This window comes from Lipotes vexillifer, unplaced genomic scaffold (assembly GCF_000442215.2).
Source record: "Lipotes vexillifer unplaced genomic scaffold, Lipotes_vexillifer_v1.1 scaffold384, whole genome shotgun sequence".
NCBI classification, from domain to species: domain Eukaryota; kingdom Metazoa; phylum Chordata; class Mammalia; order Artiodactyla; family Lipotidae; genus Lipotes; species Lipotes vexillifer.
Window position 1 is genome coordinate 3,443,190 of NW_006793498.1, and position 17,715 is coordinate 3,460,904.

Below are 17,715 nucleotides of genomic sequence, written 5' to 3' on the forward strand. Positions count from 1 at the left end.
TTAAGCATTGATGCACTGAGTCTGTATTAAATTAATCAGTACATTTGTTTTGTGTAAATTCTATTCATGTAAAATCTGTTTCCTTAATAAGTCCATGAGATAGATTAGAAATTATTACTTTTAATTCTTTTATATCACCCTCCCAGAGCTCAGGACTCTACTCTGGAGTCAAATATTCTTTTAAAATAATATTGGTGACTGTGTAAGTAGATGTTTCTCTTGACTAGCTCCATTTAACTCTTTAGAAGGTATACTCTTCCTAGATTTAAAGCAGGAATCAGTGAGCTACAGTCTGCCACCTGTTTCTATAAATAAAGTTTTATTGGAACACAGCCACACTCTAAGTTTGGGTGTTGTAATATGGCTGTTCTTATACTACACAACAGAGTTGAGTAGCTGTGACAGAGACCATGTAGACTTCAAAGTCTAAAATTTTATTTATCTGTCCCTTTACAGAAAAACCTTGCCAACCTCTGATTTAAAGTAATTCACTTTGGGAATTCCCTGGTGGCACAGTGGCTAAGAGTCCACCTGCCAATGCAGGGGACACAGGTTCAAGCCCTGGACTGGGGAGATCCCACATGCCGCAGAGCAACTAAGCCCATACACCACAACTACTGAGCCTATGCTCTAGAGCCCACGAGCCACAACTACTGAGCCCATGCACCACAACTACTGAAGCCTGTGAGCCTAGAGCCCGTGTTCTGAAACAAGAGAAGCCACCACAATGAGAAGCCCATGCACTGCAACGAAGAGTAGGCCCCGCTCGCCGCAACTAGAGAAAACCTGTGTGCAGCAGTGAAGACCCAATGCAGCCAAAAATAAATAAATCAAATAAATAAATTTATTAAAAAAGAAATAAATAAATAAAGTAATTCACTTCAAAACCAGATAATCTGATTTTTTCACTTATACTAATGGGCAACAGCCTTGTTTCAAACCAGCCCTTCAACTAAAACCAAAAAGGGAAACAAACACAACACAACAAAGGCTTGGAGAATGACTAAAGTAGCTAGGTCTTAAGAAGCCAAAATTCCAGAAAGAAGGGAATCTCAGGGTGTTAAACACAGCACTCAACACTATTTTTCTCCAGAAGTCATTTGCCTAATCCAAAGCTGTGGTGGCGAGCTATAGCCAGTCTCACAGGGCTAGGGAGACAAAAATTGGAATTCAGGGCTTCCCAAGGAGAAGGGACTTCAGACTTGATATGAGGTGGCTAAAAGGCTACAGCCTTAGGAAAGAAGTTTAACAGGAAATCTCTACAAAAATTAAAGTCCAGCATTAAACCAGCTGATTTTGATTAGATTAAGATGAACATCCCCTAGCCTCTTTGCCTGTCAGAAGCAACAGTAAAAAAATTTTGGAAGAATATAACATTATCTATGGCCTATTTCTACACAACATCTATCATGCAATCAAAAATAAAAAGACATGCAGAAAGATAATACTTGGACAAAAATCAAGAGAAATGATAGACAATAGAAATAGGCCCATGGAAGGTCCATATTTTGGATACGTCAGATGTGTTAAACAAAAAAAAAGTTAACTGTGATTAATAGGCTCGAAAAATCAAATTATAAGATAAAGAATTTAAAGTTCAAAGAAATTAGATTATAAAAGAAACCAACCAAAATTAAGGACTTGATAAAGGGTTTAACAGCAGATTTCACAAAGCTGAAAAGCGAATGAATGAACCAGAATTTAGTTAAGAAGAAAATGCTCAGAATAAAGCACAGAGAGTAAAAGGGATATAGGAAGAGAGTAAGGGATATATGGGACAAGATGAAAAGGCCTGAGATACATGTAGCTGGAGTCTGATAAGAAGAGGACAAAAGGAATGAGACAGGAGCAGTATCTGAAGAGATAGTAGGAGAGTTACACAGGCATCAAACAATGAGTTAGCAAGTGTTCTTCCCCGTCTGATTTCTGAAGGAAACTGATATTATTTCCTTCTTCATTGTTTGATAGAATCACCAGTGAGGCTGTTTGTGCCTGGAGCTTTCTCTGCGTGAAGGTTCTTAATTAAAATTTCAATTAGGTTTTTACAGGTGTAAGACTATTCTGATGTTCTGGTCCTTGTTGTGCCTGTTTCAGCAAGTTGTGTTTTTCAAAAAATGTTTCCGTTTCATCACAGTTGTTGCATTTATTGGGAAAATGTTGTTCTTATTATTTCATTATTTTCTATTTTAATGTCTGTAGGAAATGTGGTGGTTTCCCCTTTTTAAATTTTGAATTTGGTATTTAGAGTTTCTTTTTTTTCTTAATCCTATCATGGATTTAGCAAGTTTATTTATTAATTAACAAAGGATATTGATCTGTAGTTTTCTTGTGGTGTCTTTATCTTCCCTTGGTATCTGGGTTATACTGATAGCATAAAATGTGTTATATGTTGTTGATATTTTTACTTGTTAAAAAATATATTTGGTCATCTGAATGACCAAAATATATTTCTCATATATAGTTGGACTTTATCCATGGTTCCTCACTACCAGCTCCCCAAACCCTTGGAATTTCCTGGACAATAAGAGCAATGGGAGCATCTTTTGTCATAATACTTATTCTCTTATCTTCAGTTCCTGAAATTGCTTCAGAACCATAAAGGCGAAATGGGTGTCTTGTTATTCATAACAAACCGCTTTCCACCACAACTGGATTTATGTTGGTGAGGTGACTTTTGAAAGGGGCTGGGTGTCAGAAGAACCAACCATGTGATTAGAAGGTTGGAACTTTCAATCCCCTCACCTCTGAAGAGGGAAAGGGATTGAAGACTGAGCTCAATCAGCAGTGGCCAATGATTTAATCAATTATACTATTAATGAAACCTCCATAAAAACCAGAAGGACAGGATTTGGAGAGCTTCCAGGTCGGTGAACACGTGGAGATTTGGGGAGAGTAGCACCTGGAGAGGGTGTAGGGTCTCCACACCCTTTCCTCATACCATGTCCTGTGTTTTTCTTCATATAACTGTTGATTCACATCCCTTAATATCCTTTGTAATAAACCAGTAATCAAGTAAGTAAATAGCTTTCCTGAGTTCTGTGAGCCACTCTAGCAAATTAATCAGGAGGGGTCGTGGGAATTTCTGATTTATAGCCAGTCAATCAGAACTATAGGTAACAACTTGTGATTGGCATCCTGAGTTGGAGGGGGTCCTTGGAACCTCCAGTCTGTAGCTGGTTGGTCAGAATCACAGGTAACCACCTGGGCTTGTGATTGGCCTGCGTCTGAAGTGTAGAGCAGTCTTATGGGACTGAGCACTTTACCTGTGGAATCTGGTGTTATCTCTGGGTAGATAGCGTCAGAATTGAGTTGAATTGTAGGACACCCAGCTGGTGTCCAAGAACTGTTGGGTGATGTGGGATTCCCGCCCCCTCCACCAGCACAACAGTGGAATTGGGTGGTGTTCCTTCCTCTTTTATTTTCTGGAAGATTTAGAGAAGTATATATGTTCCTTTTTCTTTAAACGATTAGCAGAATTCACCCATGAAGCTATCTGGACCTGCACTGTTCTTTGTTGGGAGGTTTTGATTATTTATTCAATCTCTTTACTTTTTATAGGTCTGCTCAAATTTCTATTTGTTGTTGAGTCAGTTTTGGTAATTTATGTTTTTCTAGAAAATGTTTCATTTCATCTAGGATATTTAATTTGCAGGCATGCAGCTGTTCATAGTATTCTCCTATAATCCTTTCTGCTTCTGTGAAGCCAGTAGAAATGTTTCCATTTTCATTTCTGATTTTACTTATTTGGACCTTCTCTCTTTTTTTTCTTAGTCTAGCCAAAGGTCAACTTTGTCAGTCTTTTCAAAGAACTAACTTTTGGTTTCATTGATTCTCTCTGTTGCTTTTCTATCCTCTGTTTCATTTATCTCCGTTCTAATCTTTATTTCCTTCTTTCTGCTAATTTTGGGTGTAGTTTGCTCTTTTATTCAAGTTCCTTAAAGTGCAAAGTTAGGTTACTTATTTGAGATCTTTCTTTTCCACATACCCCTTCCCCACACATATCCAGTACATCTCCCGACATCAACATCTCACACACCAGTATATTTGTCACAATCAATGGACTAACATTAGCACATCATTATCAACATAAATCCGTAAATTATGTTAGAGTTCAGACTTTTTGTTGTATATTCTATGGGTCTTGACAGATGTATAATGAAATGTGTCCATTATGACAGTATCATACAGAATAATTTCACTGCCCTAAAAATCCCCTGTGCTCCTCCTATTCATCCTTCCCTCCCTCCCTCCAAAATCCCTTACAACCACTGATCTATTTACTGTCACCATAGTTTTGCCTTTTCTGGAATTTTTGTTGTTGTTATTCCACGTTTCCTACATTACTGCCTCCTTGGTGTTTAATTAATTTTTTGTAATCTGTCATGTTGATTCCTTTCTCATTCCCTTTTGTGTACACTTTTAAGATAGTTTCTTAGGAGTGGTTACCATGAAGATTACGATCGGCATCCTAAATTTAAAACATCTAGTTTGGAGTGATACCAAGTTAACTTCAATAGCCCACAAAAGTTTTGTTACTATACAACGCCATCACTCCCTCAACCACCACCACTTTCTGTTGTTCCTTCAGTACCATGGAGAATAACCTAAGTTAGGAAACCTGAAACAAAAATGACCGATAATACAACAGGAAATCGCCATTGAGAAGAGGTAGTATACCTTAAGGTTAAGTGCATTTCTTCCATGAATTTGACAGTTTACTATGGCCAGCTTGGTCACGGCTGTTACTGTTTCATAGCGTGCTGCCACAACAGCCTTAAAACCTTCACCATGTACCATATGTGCCACTGAGGTTTCGATTTTTCTAGATTTAATGCCACCTAAATAAACAAAACAAGACAGGAAACGTAAATGAGTCATCACTTAGAGCGAAAGTTAAAAGGTATTCATGTTATGATAACAGTAAGTCATCATAAATAGGTTACCTGGATGCCTCCTTTGCAAGAGATTCCCCAGAACTTTCACCCACCCAACCTCATGTTGGAGATTCCCTATAACCTCCATCCACCCAACCTCAGTTGGTTCTGTTGGCCAAACATTTTAATATTAGCTAGCAGACTAATATTAGAGAGCAAACTTTTCTTCCCAAAAGAAAACCATAAGCTCATAGATTTCTACCTCAGTAATTTAGATTCCATCAGTCTGAGTCTTGTGCTGTATGTAAAAACATCTTATTTTATGATGAATTACATAAACAACTCCTTTCTTCACAAAATGAATAAAGGATATCCTATAAGCATATCTCAGATAGAGATCATATCCCAAGGAGAAATCTTGCTTTTTGCTTTAATATCGCATTGATGCATGATTCAAATACCCTATGTAACTAAGCTCTTCCCTCAGTTTAAAGACCTCACACAAGAAAGGGGGGGGGGGGAAGCTGACAACTCAGGAGTAGCCAAACAGCGACCACCTACATTTACTTTATCACAACCCTTGTGGGTTTCACGTTTTGTCAAAAATGGCCTGTTCAAGCACACACCCAGGTGTGGCAGGAAAATATTTTGAAATATATTTTACACTCCCAGCCATTCTTGCTGTATTACTTGCTGCAACATATTTTATCATCTCAGTAATCCTTATACCATTGCTTCAATGAGAAGAAACGAGGCATCCTAGACCAAAGAAAACTATGTTCAGTTGTTAATTTCTAAAACAGGCCTTTGTGCCCATTTCAGGTCAATCGATGTGAAAGTTAACCACAGAATGAAGAAAGATGTATGATGTGATATGGAGATTCCTTGTCTTGTGGGGGGGAATGGAGCAAGAGGAATGGAGAATGAGTTAAGAATTAAGTCTGTGGCCTGCTTCCTGCCCATCCACACTTATGGGCTAAGCTCAAGCAGTTGATTTTTGAGTGAAAAGGAGGGAGATGGAGGTGCAGAGGTGGTTAGAAATTCCCTGACAGATCTCTGAAGGATCTCAGGATGCTTAAACTTACCTGGGAACTTTTCAAAGAGGGAAACACCGGAGTGGAATAAACTCCCTAAGTCAGAAATGGTAACATGACTTGTTTAGGCCTATGATATGGAGGAGACCCAGTGGTTAATTTATGTCACAGACAGGGATAGGGAACTGCTGAAAGGGTAGTGTGCTCAGAAAGTCTTATGGTTGCTGTAGTTAATGATACTACAGTGTATATTTGAAAGTTTCTGAGAGAGTGAAGCCTAAAATTTCTTGTCGCAAGAAAAAGTTGTCAGGTGATGGGTATTAACTGAATTTATTGTGGTAATCATTTCACCATACTGTATATTCATGTATCAAATCATTATGTTGTATACCTTAACTTTATACAGAGTTGCATGTGAATTGTATCTCAATACAACTGGGGAAAAAAGAGAAAGTTTTATGGCTGGAGTGTTCTTCTGTGTATAATCTCCTACTAAACACATCTGTGAATCATTAATTTGTTATATTACTTTTTCTGTTCTAAAATTTTATATGACCCTAATTTTTAAAAAGCAGAAATTCCAGTTCTCTGATAAAATTCTTCAACTTTTAATTTTCTTCAACATAGTAATCATAGTTATTTTAAAATCCTTGTTTGAAAACTCCAATATCTGATCCTATGGTTCTCTTTCTTTTGCCTCTTTCTACTGGTTTCCAGACCTTTTATCCTGTTTTTAGGATGCCTTGTGATTTTTAAGTTTAATGCTGGACATTGTGAATGAAAATTTTAAAGGGTCTGGACAATATTATCTGTTTCTAGTAAGTGTTAGGTTTTCTTTGACTAGGCAGGAAGTACCACTTTGATTTATCAAGGATTGGTTTTGAGTTTTGTAGGGGATAACCTATTTTAGTTTTGTCCTTTCTCCTAGAGCATCATTCTTATTCCCAAGGCATAGGTCTTCTGGGTCTGCAGCTGAAAGCCCAGTGTGTTTACCAAGGCCCCTTCATTTCAGCAGAGCTTGAACTCCAATAATTGTTTTCTGTGCAACTGTTAAAATCTAGGCTCACTTCCTTAGCATCTCAGATGATGTTTTCTGCTGTGTTTCTTAGCGTATTGTCCTGTACATTCCCAGCTTAGAAATCAGCCAACGCTCTTAAGGGAGTTTGTATGCAGATATTTGAATTCAGTTCTCTCCTCTCTGATATATTACCCCTCTATCCCAGCTACCTTGTCAACTCTGAAGTCTGACTGCTATCTCCTCAATCCAGTAAAACTATCACCGTCTTTCTACCTGTGCCCTGTTCTCCAACACCACAAATCCCCTCAAGCAAAAGCCAAGGTAAATGTACAGCTAATTCAGCTTATTTCAGAGATGGTAACCACTCAAGTCATGCTTGCAAGGGTTACTCTCCAGTAACTTCAATGGTTATTTTATATATTTGTGGGCAGCTTTAATAACATTTTGGTGGGAGGGTTTGTCCAATACAAGCTACTCAATCTTGGCTAGAACCAAAAGTCATTAGGTTATTTAAAAATCTGAATCTGATCATTCTAATAGCTGGAACTCCTGTGGTATGTTTCTACTGCTTATTATTTCTGCTAGTTTTCATTCATTTTGTTTTTCTTTGTGTACCTGATAATTGTGAATTGTTTACTACACACTGTATTTGTGAAATTGTTTATAGAAATAGTGTGAGATGTAGGATGATGTAATCTTTCTTTAAAGATGATTTTTCATTTGTTTCTGCTAGGTAACTAAGGTCAGAGCACTTAAAACAGTGCTGGCACATGGCAAGCAGTTAACTGTCATGATTGCATGTCTACCTTCCCCATCCAGTTTAAGAATACTCCATCTTTTATGTTCCCAACATCAGTACAAAGTTGGGTTTATAGTCAACACTCTAAAAATAGTTGCTGAGTAAATAGCTTAAGGAATGGAAAATGAAGTGGGACATATGTGTGAATCACACACATATACACAAACACACAAAATCACAAATACTTTTATGGAGAGATAATCATATATACAATTTTTAAAAGAATGATATAAACCTAGCATTTACCTTCACATACGCTCAGCATGCTTTGCTTTGGGACACTTTCTACATGTTCATATTCTGTTACACGACTTTCTAGGAAAATAATTAAAAATAGGATAATGTTTAAATTCGTGTGAAAATTCATGTGGAGGGTATTATGACTTCATTATAATTGTTCATCTTTTAACGAATTGAGGTTATCCATGGAAAAGTGCCCATGAAGGCATCCATGAGCACCGGCATTCTGCTTCTAGAGTTCATCTAGACCACCTTACGGATGACTATTCATTCACACCGCTCCTTTATATGAGTTTTTCTGATCCTTTGAACTGCTTTATCTGGTTCCCATCACCACCATCTGGGTGGAGTTCCCAGTTTGCCCTTGGCAGACCTGCAAGATCAGGATTTCTGCTACTGCATTCTGCCCCATATATTAAATGTACAGGTGAAAAGGGATCCCACCATCCCATTCTGCAGACCCAAGGGGGAACCACCACATGCTTAGCTGCCTTCTCTCCCTTTTGCTCTACTTGACCCCATTATTACAGACCATGTTCAGACTGGATTTACCTATCACAGACTGTCTTAGAGGTTTCCTTGGTAAAACTGGCGTCGGTATGAAAATGGGACCTGGAAAATCATTAATATTTAGTGTCACCGTACGACATTGTAAACGGTCAGACTGCTGACTTTCAGCTTTAACAGGTATAGTCCTCGGTACAGGGATTGGCACTGTTGCACTTAAACGTAACAGGGGCTGCTTAAAAGTATAGGTACTGCTCCTTTGTAAAAACTGGTCAGAATGCACTTCCTTGAGTTTGGGGGTGGGCACTGAAGAAGGGGCACTTGGTAGTTTGGAGAACTCTGAGGAGAGAATCAGAATCTCTTTTAAAATGTTAGCATAAGTATTTGTTATTTTTAATGGCTCTTCTGATTTTCTGGAACTTTCCACCTTGCTTGTTTCTTTCCCAAAAGCTCGACTTGAAGCTGAACGACACTTGGGAAAAAATATGGAACCAGTAGCAGTCTCTGGAATGTGCCAATAGACATGCTTAGAAGATTTTGTGGTTGTTGAAATAGTAGTCACTCTTTCTTGTACACGATGATCAAGAAAGAGATTTTGAATATTAACAGGGGGTTGTGACTGATCTCTTGGGACATCAGGAAAACCAGTTTTATCTCTTTCAAATGAAGCGGTTTTATCTGGAGTGAACCGTACACGTGGCAGCTTAGTTTCACCAGTCTTTCCTAAACCAGAAAAAGAAAAAAATAAAGCAGAATTAGATTATGTTTATCAAGGTGTCAGGGGCAGAACTATTAACGTCTCAGCATTCATAGCTTTTCTTTATCCACTCACCCTCTCTCACCTTATAAAAACGTTTCAGTATACACTCACTCAGCCATCAGGACTTTTGCTTACCTTACTGGGATAAAGTTTGCATGAACAATCGGAGAATCAGGAAGGCTAAATTGTATTAGATTTAGAAAGACTAGGGGGCTACTCCTGGAAGAACAGAATGGATGACGAGTAGGACATAAAGGGAGATTTTTGAGCAGTTGCCACAGAAAACTCTGGCAATATGGAGAGGTAAAAATGACTCAGTGAAGGGCTTCCCTGGTGGCGCAGTGGTTAAGAGTCCGCCTGCAAATGCAGGGGACACGGGTTCGTGCCCCGGTCCGGGAAGATCCCACGTGTCGCGGAGCGGCTGGGCCCGTGAGCCATGGCCGCTGAGCCTGCGCGTCCGGAGCCTGTGCTCCGCAACGGGAGAGGCCACAGCGGTGAGAGGCCGGCGTAACGCAAAAAAAAAAAAAAAAAAAAAAAAAAAAAAAAAAAAAAAAAAAGACTCAGTGAAGTTTGGCTATTTATCATTATCGCTTCCTCATTTGAAACTTCTTTGAGCAAAGATTTACATTTCTTTTCAAAGCCAGATATCAGACCAAGATGGCTTTGGAACATGATAACATGCTGATACTGGCTACAAGGTACCACGAGTTCACTCAGGTTACAACCAGAAGTATTCTTATCTCTCTTAGGTTCAGAAAATGCACTGTGCCTGCATTCTTAGGGACCTCACTATATCAAATTGTACTTTCTGTTTCTTCTGTGACAGAATGTTAAATAACATTTTTGTCTATCGTCTCAGTTGAGTACAATAAATGCTGAGGACCTCAGCATTCTGATGAGAAGATAAGAGATTCATTAAGGCAAGATTTGCAAAGAGATGGCCAAAACAAGCCCAACTCTCAACTGTTGTCTATATATGAGAGATGGCTAGAGGTTGATCTGCACTCGCAGAGAGGATTTCTTCTGAACCGAGCTATTGGCGTGCTCTGTGTTCCTCTCATCTTCCCCTCCTTGTGGTGGGTAGAGGAGGATTTACCCCGACCTCAGACCAAGTGAGGGGGATTCTCAGAGAACCATCTGCAGAGAACAGGAGTGTATGCCACAAGGAGAAGATAACATCTCACCACTCCCTGCTATGGTTCCCCCAACCCCCTTATACCTACAGAGTAACAGAAATGTATTGGCCCTCCCATCGCTGTGTCGCAACTTGTGTGAGGCAAGAGGATCCTTGAATCTACTTGACCTCTACCTTCTGGCATTTCAGGGGGGTACAGAGACGATGACTGATTCTCACCTTCACTCTTAACTCCTTAACTCATTCCCACTCCTAGCCACACCTATGAAGATACCAGAAACTATGAGTTGGGGAAGAGAAGTGAAAGAGCAAGGTGGAAGAATTTACCATGCCCCTGTTTCCCTCGGCTTATCTAAAAATTAGCAGACCTAGTCTGAGCTGGGAGAAAGGGCAAGGTTTAATTGCATGCTAGATGAAAGTATTGATTTAGATTGGACTTGTTTAATGTCTAAAAATGAGACAAGGCTAATAGATGAAAGTGACTACGAAAGCCTTGGTAGAGAGATGTGCGCCATGTGAGTTTAAAGGGCAGTAGTAGAAGGATAATGTTTGCTTCCTGCTTATATGGAGCTTATCAAAGCTATAGCTCATTCCCTAAAATGGTCACACCACCATCTTCAACTTTCCCTTCTCTCTCTCTCATATTAAAACAAAACGTAACATGAGCAAAATCTAGGTGATGTTAGGTGTGGCAATGACTTTTTTTCTTAATTAATTTTTTTACTGGAGTATAGTTGATTTACAATGTTGTGTTCATTTCTGCTGTACAGCAAAGTGAGTCAGTTATACATACACATCTATCCACTCTGTTTTTTTTTAGATTATTTTCCCATATAGGTCATTACAGAGTATTGAATAGTATTGAATGTGCTATTCAGAATGACTTTTTAGATATGACACCAGAACAACAATCCATGAAAGAAAATATGGTTAAGTTGGACTTCATTAAAATTAAAAACTTCCACTCTGCGAGAGACATTCTTAAAAGAACAAAAAGACAAGCCATGCACTGAGAGAAAATATTTGCAACACACACATCTGATAAAGGACTTGCATCCAAAATAAAGAGTTCTTCAACTCAACAATAAGAAAACAAGCCAATGAACATAGCTACTCCAGCTTTTTTTTTTTTTTACATCTTTATTGGAGTATAACTGCTTTACAATGTTGTGTTCGTTTCTGCTGTATAACAAAGTGAATCAGCTATACGTATACATATATCGCCATATCCCCTCCCTCTTGTGTCTCCCTCCCACCCATCTAGGTCACATAGCACCGAGCTGAACTCCCTGTGTTATGTAGCTGCTTCCCACTAGCTATATATTTTACAGATTGCCAACAAACACATGAGAGGATGCTCAACATCACTAAACATTAGAGAAATGCAAATCAAAAGTACAATGAGGTATCACCTCACACCAATCAGAATGGCTACCATCAAAAAATCTACAAACAATAAATGCTGGAGAGGGTGTGGAGAAAAGGGAACCCTCCTGCACTGTTGGTGGGAATGTAAATTGATACAGCCACTATGGAGAGCAGTATGGAGGTTCCTTCAAAAACTAAAAAGAGAACTACCATGTGACCCAGCAATCCCACTACCGGGCATATACCCTGAGAAAGCCATAATTCAAAAAGAGACATGTACCACAACGTTCACTGCGGCACTATTTACAATAGCCAGGACATGGAAGCAACCTAAGTGTCCATCGACAGATGAATAGGTAAAGATGTGGCACATATATACAATGGAATATTACTCAGCCATAAAAAGAAATGAAATTGAGTTATTTGTAGCGAGGTGGGTGGACCTTGAGTCTGTCATACAGAGTGAAGGAAGTCAGAAAAAGATATTACTGTATGTTAACACATATATATGGAACCTAAAAACAAAAATGGTTCTGATGAACCTAAGGGCGGGACAGGAATAAAGACACAGACATAGAGAATGGACTTGAGGACACTGTGGCAGGGGTGGAGGGCGGAGGATGGGAAGCTGGGACGAAGTGAGAGAGTAGCATTGACATATATACACTTCCAGCTTTCTTTTGATTGGTGTTAGTATGATGTATCTTTCTCCCTTTACATTTAATCTATCTGTGTTTTTATATTTAAAGGAAGTTTCTTGCAGACAGTATATAATTAGCTCTTGTCTTTTATCTACTCTGACAGTTTCTATCATTTAACTGGCACACTTAGACCATTCACGTTTTAACGAATTACTGACATCGTTGGCTTAACATCTACCACATTTGTAAAGTTTTCTATTCATTGCAGTTGTTTTACTTCTTTGTCTTTTTGAAATCTTCCATTCTTTTTCTGTCTTTTCTGGTTTTAGGTGAGAATTTTATGAGTCAGTTTCTTTCCTTCAGTTTCATTCCTTTCTTAGCATATCACTTATACTTATAAATTTTTTTTAAGTGGTTGCCCTAGAGTTTGCAATATACATTTACAGCAAATCTAAGTCTACTTTCAATAAACACTACACCGCCTAATGGGTATGGCAAGTATCTTTTAAGAGAATAGTCCCAATTCTTCTCTCCATTCCTTATTACACCGCCGTCATTCGTTCCATTTATCCTTGTGCTCTAATCACCCAGTACATCGATGCTATTCTTGCTTAGAACAGAGACTTACCTATTAGATCAAGTGAGATCACTTATCCTTCTCTGACACTCTTCTTTTTTTAGGTAGACCTGAGTTTCTTTTGTTACTCACAAGGCGTGGAATACTTTCTCTTACCAACCAATTTAAATCATTTTCCTTTTCCAAAGTCTACCTTAAACCTTATACAATCCATCCTTCTTGATTAACACAACCCATACTTACTGTTCTCATTACTTAATTAAACAAACATTTAACACCTCCCATGTGCTAGCTGTACACATAGTGCTGAGGGTACAATCACACAGCACAAACCTTACTACCATCAAAGATCTCATGATTTAATATAGAAACTAGGCAGGTAAACAGTTACACTAGAGAATAAGAGCTCAGTAAGGGGGTAGATAGGGGATACTCTGGGACCATAAAGGTAAGCACTCTGACTGGGTGCAGAGAGAAGAGGTGCTTAGGGAAATCTGCCCAATGAAGATGATATCTGTCTTCTCAATTTGGACTTCCCTTTTTTTTTTTTTTTTTGCGGTACGCGGGCCTCTCACTGTTGTGGCCTCTCCCGTTGCAGGGCACAGGCTCCGGACGCGCAGGCTCAGCGGCCATGGCTCATGGGCCCAGCCACTCCGAGGCATGTGGGATCCTCCCAGACCGGGGCACGAACCCGCGTCCCCTGCATCGGCAGGCAGACTCTCAACCACTGCGCCACCAGGGGAGCCCATAGACTCCCCTATTTTTTGATACATTTCCCCATCCCCATGATTTCTTTTCTTTTTCTTCTAGTACGTTAAAATTCCACTTTTCCAATAGATTCCTCTGCCATCAAAAACTACACGGGTCTCCTCTATAATTAAACGTATTTCATTTCACTTTCACTAATTCCTCAAGTCTTAGTTCCCACCCCATTCCTGCCCCAGGGTTTCTCACATTTACAAAGTACTACTGTCTGTACCATTAATTGGGCATAAATTCTATGCCCTGTGTATTATTATTTAAGGTACTTACTGTATGTGTATCTCATCTTTAGAGTTGAACTAAAGTTCTTGAAAGGTCCTGAAAGGCAGGGACCACATCAATCGTGTCATTCATTCCCTACAGCATTTAGCATTGTATGCAAACTGCAGGTATTTATTTCAGGTTTTTATTTCAGTGTTTGAATATTCATTTTTATAAATTGTATTTCGGTCACTTTAAGTATTCATTCATTTATTCAACGAGTATTTTGAACATCTACTATATGCAAAGCACTCTGCCAAGAACCTTTGGAGACACAGGATTACTAATAGTTAAGGTCATTGAATCTCCATGTTGCCAAAAGCAGGAGAGCCCCCCACAAAAGAGAATTATCCAGCCCAAAATAGCAAGAGTGAGAAACTCTGTACTAGAGGATAAACTTCAACCAAAAGATAAACGGAAAAACTACAGCCAAAGAACTAGTAGTGAGCAGTATATCTACATAACTGTGGGTATTATTATTACAGAACAGATTGTAAATGCAGAAATGTAGACCATTATAGAAATGTAGAAATGATATAACAAAAGTTGGTAGGGAAAGTGAGAGAGGAAATTGGATGTAACATAGGTATGTTGATTCACACATCTTTAATAGCCATGGATCAAAAGGTAATGATTTAGCATTGTAAATCAAGTTAGCCTAGGCACATTTTAACAGTATAAATGTCGACACTAAAATAATGAATATAATCAACTAAAATCAGGGGGTAGAGGAGACTGAAAAGGGGAAAGAAGAGGAAATATGCTAATTTTACCATTGCTTATAAGTAAGGAGTTAATAAATACCATATACAGAAATAGAGGATTAAGGGTATTATATAAAGTTATAATCATAAAAGTGGCTCATCTTTACTTCACAGCACTTATCACGGGTAATTTTACATTTAGTTGTATGATCATTGGATCCCACCAGAGGGTGACTAAGAAAGAGGAGTGGCAGACTTGGTTTTGCTCACTATTATATCTCCAATTCTTAGCACTGTGCTTATAAGTACACTCAGTTCTCATGATTTGTGGCAGTTCTGTTCTGTAGTCTCAGTGAGCGCTGAGTTATCCAACACTGAACCATTACTTCTTGGGAGAATACGGGGTTAGGTTCCTCCAAGCCTCTGGTCTCAACATTATCAGCAGCCAATCAATACATAACCTTGTTTTATATGTGCTTCTATTTAAAGACGCTTTATTTAATATAGATTGTTCATTCATTGACATTGAACTCTCAGCCAACAACACTGTAACTCAGGCCTGAAGGAAGCTTCTCTAAGGCATATATTTTCTCCATAAGGCACATCACAGCCTTCTTGTACTATACTTATGGGCGATTTTAGACTGTTAAATCACCAACAAAAAGTACAGAATTCAGAAAACATGGCACTGACTAGACCAGGAAAAGGGCAGTTATTTATAATATGAGAGCTAAAACAAGAAGGCACAGCCATATCTTTCTTTGACCTCAGCTGGGAACATGTGTGTTTTCAATGCCCTGCATGTGTCTGAGAATTATCATATATACCCACCTCCTGCACAGTTTCACTATTATAAAAGGACTGAGAAAGAGCTCCATATACTGCTCCGAAGTGTTCTTCATGGTATATTTTGGAGCTAAAAAGACAAAATATAGTACAGTGTACTGATTGGGGGGTTACAAATAGATTCTAGCAGTAAGGTAAATCCACTCCTACAGAATCCACAAATGATGAGGATAAACTGTACTTGTAGAAATGAATTGGATGTTACCATCTTACAACAAACATTTGTAAGTTGCTGGTTATTAGTGAGTGTCCTTATCGTGATTCTGAGCTGTGCAGGTTGAGAAACTTCTGTAAAAAATAAACATCTGAGTAATGCACATACCTGCATGGGCTTTCTTCTGACATAAAGACAGCTTAGGGAGATTTGGAGGTAAGGGTCTTCTAAGAAGTTGTGGATGGTTTTGCATTTTACTAATAAGCACTGTTTTTCACAGGTATTGATTGAGAATTGAAAAGTTTTTGAATATGTTTGAATTTGTTGCTGAAAAATAATTCATTCGAATGCAGATTACATCCTAATGAATCTTGTTCTGCACTGATACTATACTGGGTTCAAGCAGAATTCCTATAAAAGGAAAAGAGGGGCAGAAAATAATTTCTTAAAACTTCTAGAAAGAATCTAAATAAAATTTACGTTTATAATTAATACAAAATTTTAAAATACATATACTATTACCAATCAGGATCATTCTAAAATTTCACGTTAGCAAAAAGTTCAGTCAGTGTTATTTCAGCTAGTAAATACTGATTTTCCAGAACAGTAGAACTGACCCTCATTTTTTTCTACCTCCAAAATATTATCAGTTTATAAATTTGGAAAGAGTTTTTGGTCAAAAAGGTGAGGAAGTCCTTCCATGGCCTCTGAAGACCCACAATACCTAACTCTTCACAAATAAGTTGTTTCCTTTCTGTAATAATGACTTATTTTTAATTTCAACCACTACACTTGGGCCATAACTATTTAACCCAAAAATAAAATGGTCTTCATTATAATGAGATTTTCCAGGATCGCGGTCCCAATTAGTACTGTTTCAGAAATGATGCCAGAAGATAGAACCAAATATGTGTGCTTAGTCGGGACAATATCAAAGTGCCTGGGACATCACTATTCCGTTGACAGTCTAGACGGGTACGCTCTGGAGCTGCACAAATGGGCCGCTTTATCCCCCCAGGATGACTTGCACACAAGCACTCAAGGTACGCTTCCTGGTAGTACGTCCCACTTGATGCCTGTAATTTTCCGTTCTTATTATTGGAAGAGATGCTTGGAAACGTTGGACTCGTAAGCTCTCCTTTAGGGCAATCAGCTGCTTCTTAAAACAATCAGCTTTTCCTTTTTTTATCTCCTCTTCCTGGGAATTTAGGCAGGTTAAGGTCAAGTGAGGTCGCAGGTCTTCCCGCGGTGTATGCTGTCCGGAAAGAAAGCACCCAGGCCACCCTCACCCAACCGACAGGTGCAACCCGAGGCCAAGGAGACAGGCCCTAGCAACCGGAAGCCGATAAACGCGTCCTGGCCGCCGGATGCGCAGGCGCAGGGGGAGGGCGGGGCCGGGCGGGGAGCGCACCCACCTGCGGAGCTCTGCGCAGCGGGTCCCGCCCCACCGGGCGGCGCGCGCCGAGGCCATTCGCTTTGCCCAGCCGCTGTGCCGGGCTGCAGAAGAAGCTCGCTCCACGTGCACCTGCTGTACGGAACCCCGTGGTGACAATCGTTATTACTGTTTTTATCCTTAATGACAATGACCACTATTATGTATTTACTTTCCTCGCTTGCAAGGTGCTTAACTCGGGTGTCTAGGGTCCGGGCTGGCATTCTTTCATGCTGCACTTCTGTGCAGCCGGGTCCCGGATTTTACAGGGCCCCCGAATAGCGAACATTCTGTTTTGTTTCTCTTCCTTTAATGCAACCTGTTTTGTCTTTCTGATCCTTTAAAGTGCCTGGATGAATAGGAAATGTGTAGGCATAGGGGCATTAAGGATCCAAGAAAGCTTTAAAAGAAACCCATTTCTCACTGCCCTAGTTATTTGTTCTGACTATCGTGTTGTGACTTGTGTCCTGTGTCATGTTGTTGATGAACCTGTACGTACAGTGGTCGATACATCGTGTGTGCTTGCATGTATGCGCATGTGTTTCTCTGGAGATTTGATGGAGAAAGTGCGAGAGAGAAAACTCATTAGGTAGGTGTGTAAAT

At 39.3% G+C, this 17,715-nt stretch overlaps 1 protein-coding gene across 1 annotated transcript in view; it reads right to left on the reverse strand.

Annotated features, from left to right (window-relative positions):
- LRRC63 (leucine rich repeat containing 63) overlaps positions 1–15,933 on the reverse strand; it is a 41,640-nt gene extending 25,707 nt beyond the window's left edge. The window contains exons 1-4 of the mRNA XM_007466471.1: positions 15,849–15,933; positions 8,518–9,195; positions 7,972–8,040; positions 4,678–4,838 (exon numbers count right to left, since the gene is read on the reverse strand). Of these exons, the coding sequence (XP_007466533.1) occupies positions 4,678–4,838; positions 7,972–8,040; positions 8,518–9,195; positions 15,849–15,933 (993 nt within the window). The remainder of the gene's footprint in view (positions 1–4,677; positions 4,839–7,971; positions 8,041–8,517; positions 9,196–15,848) is intronic.
- Positions 15,934–17,715: the final 1,782 nt, after the last annotated feature.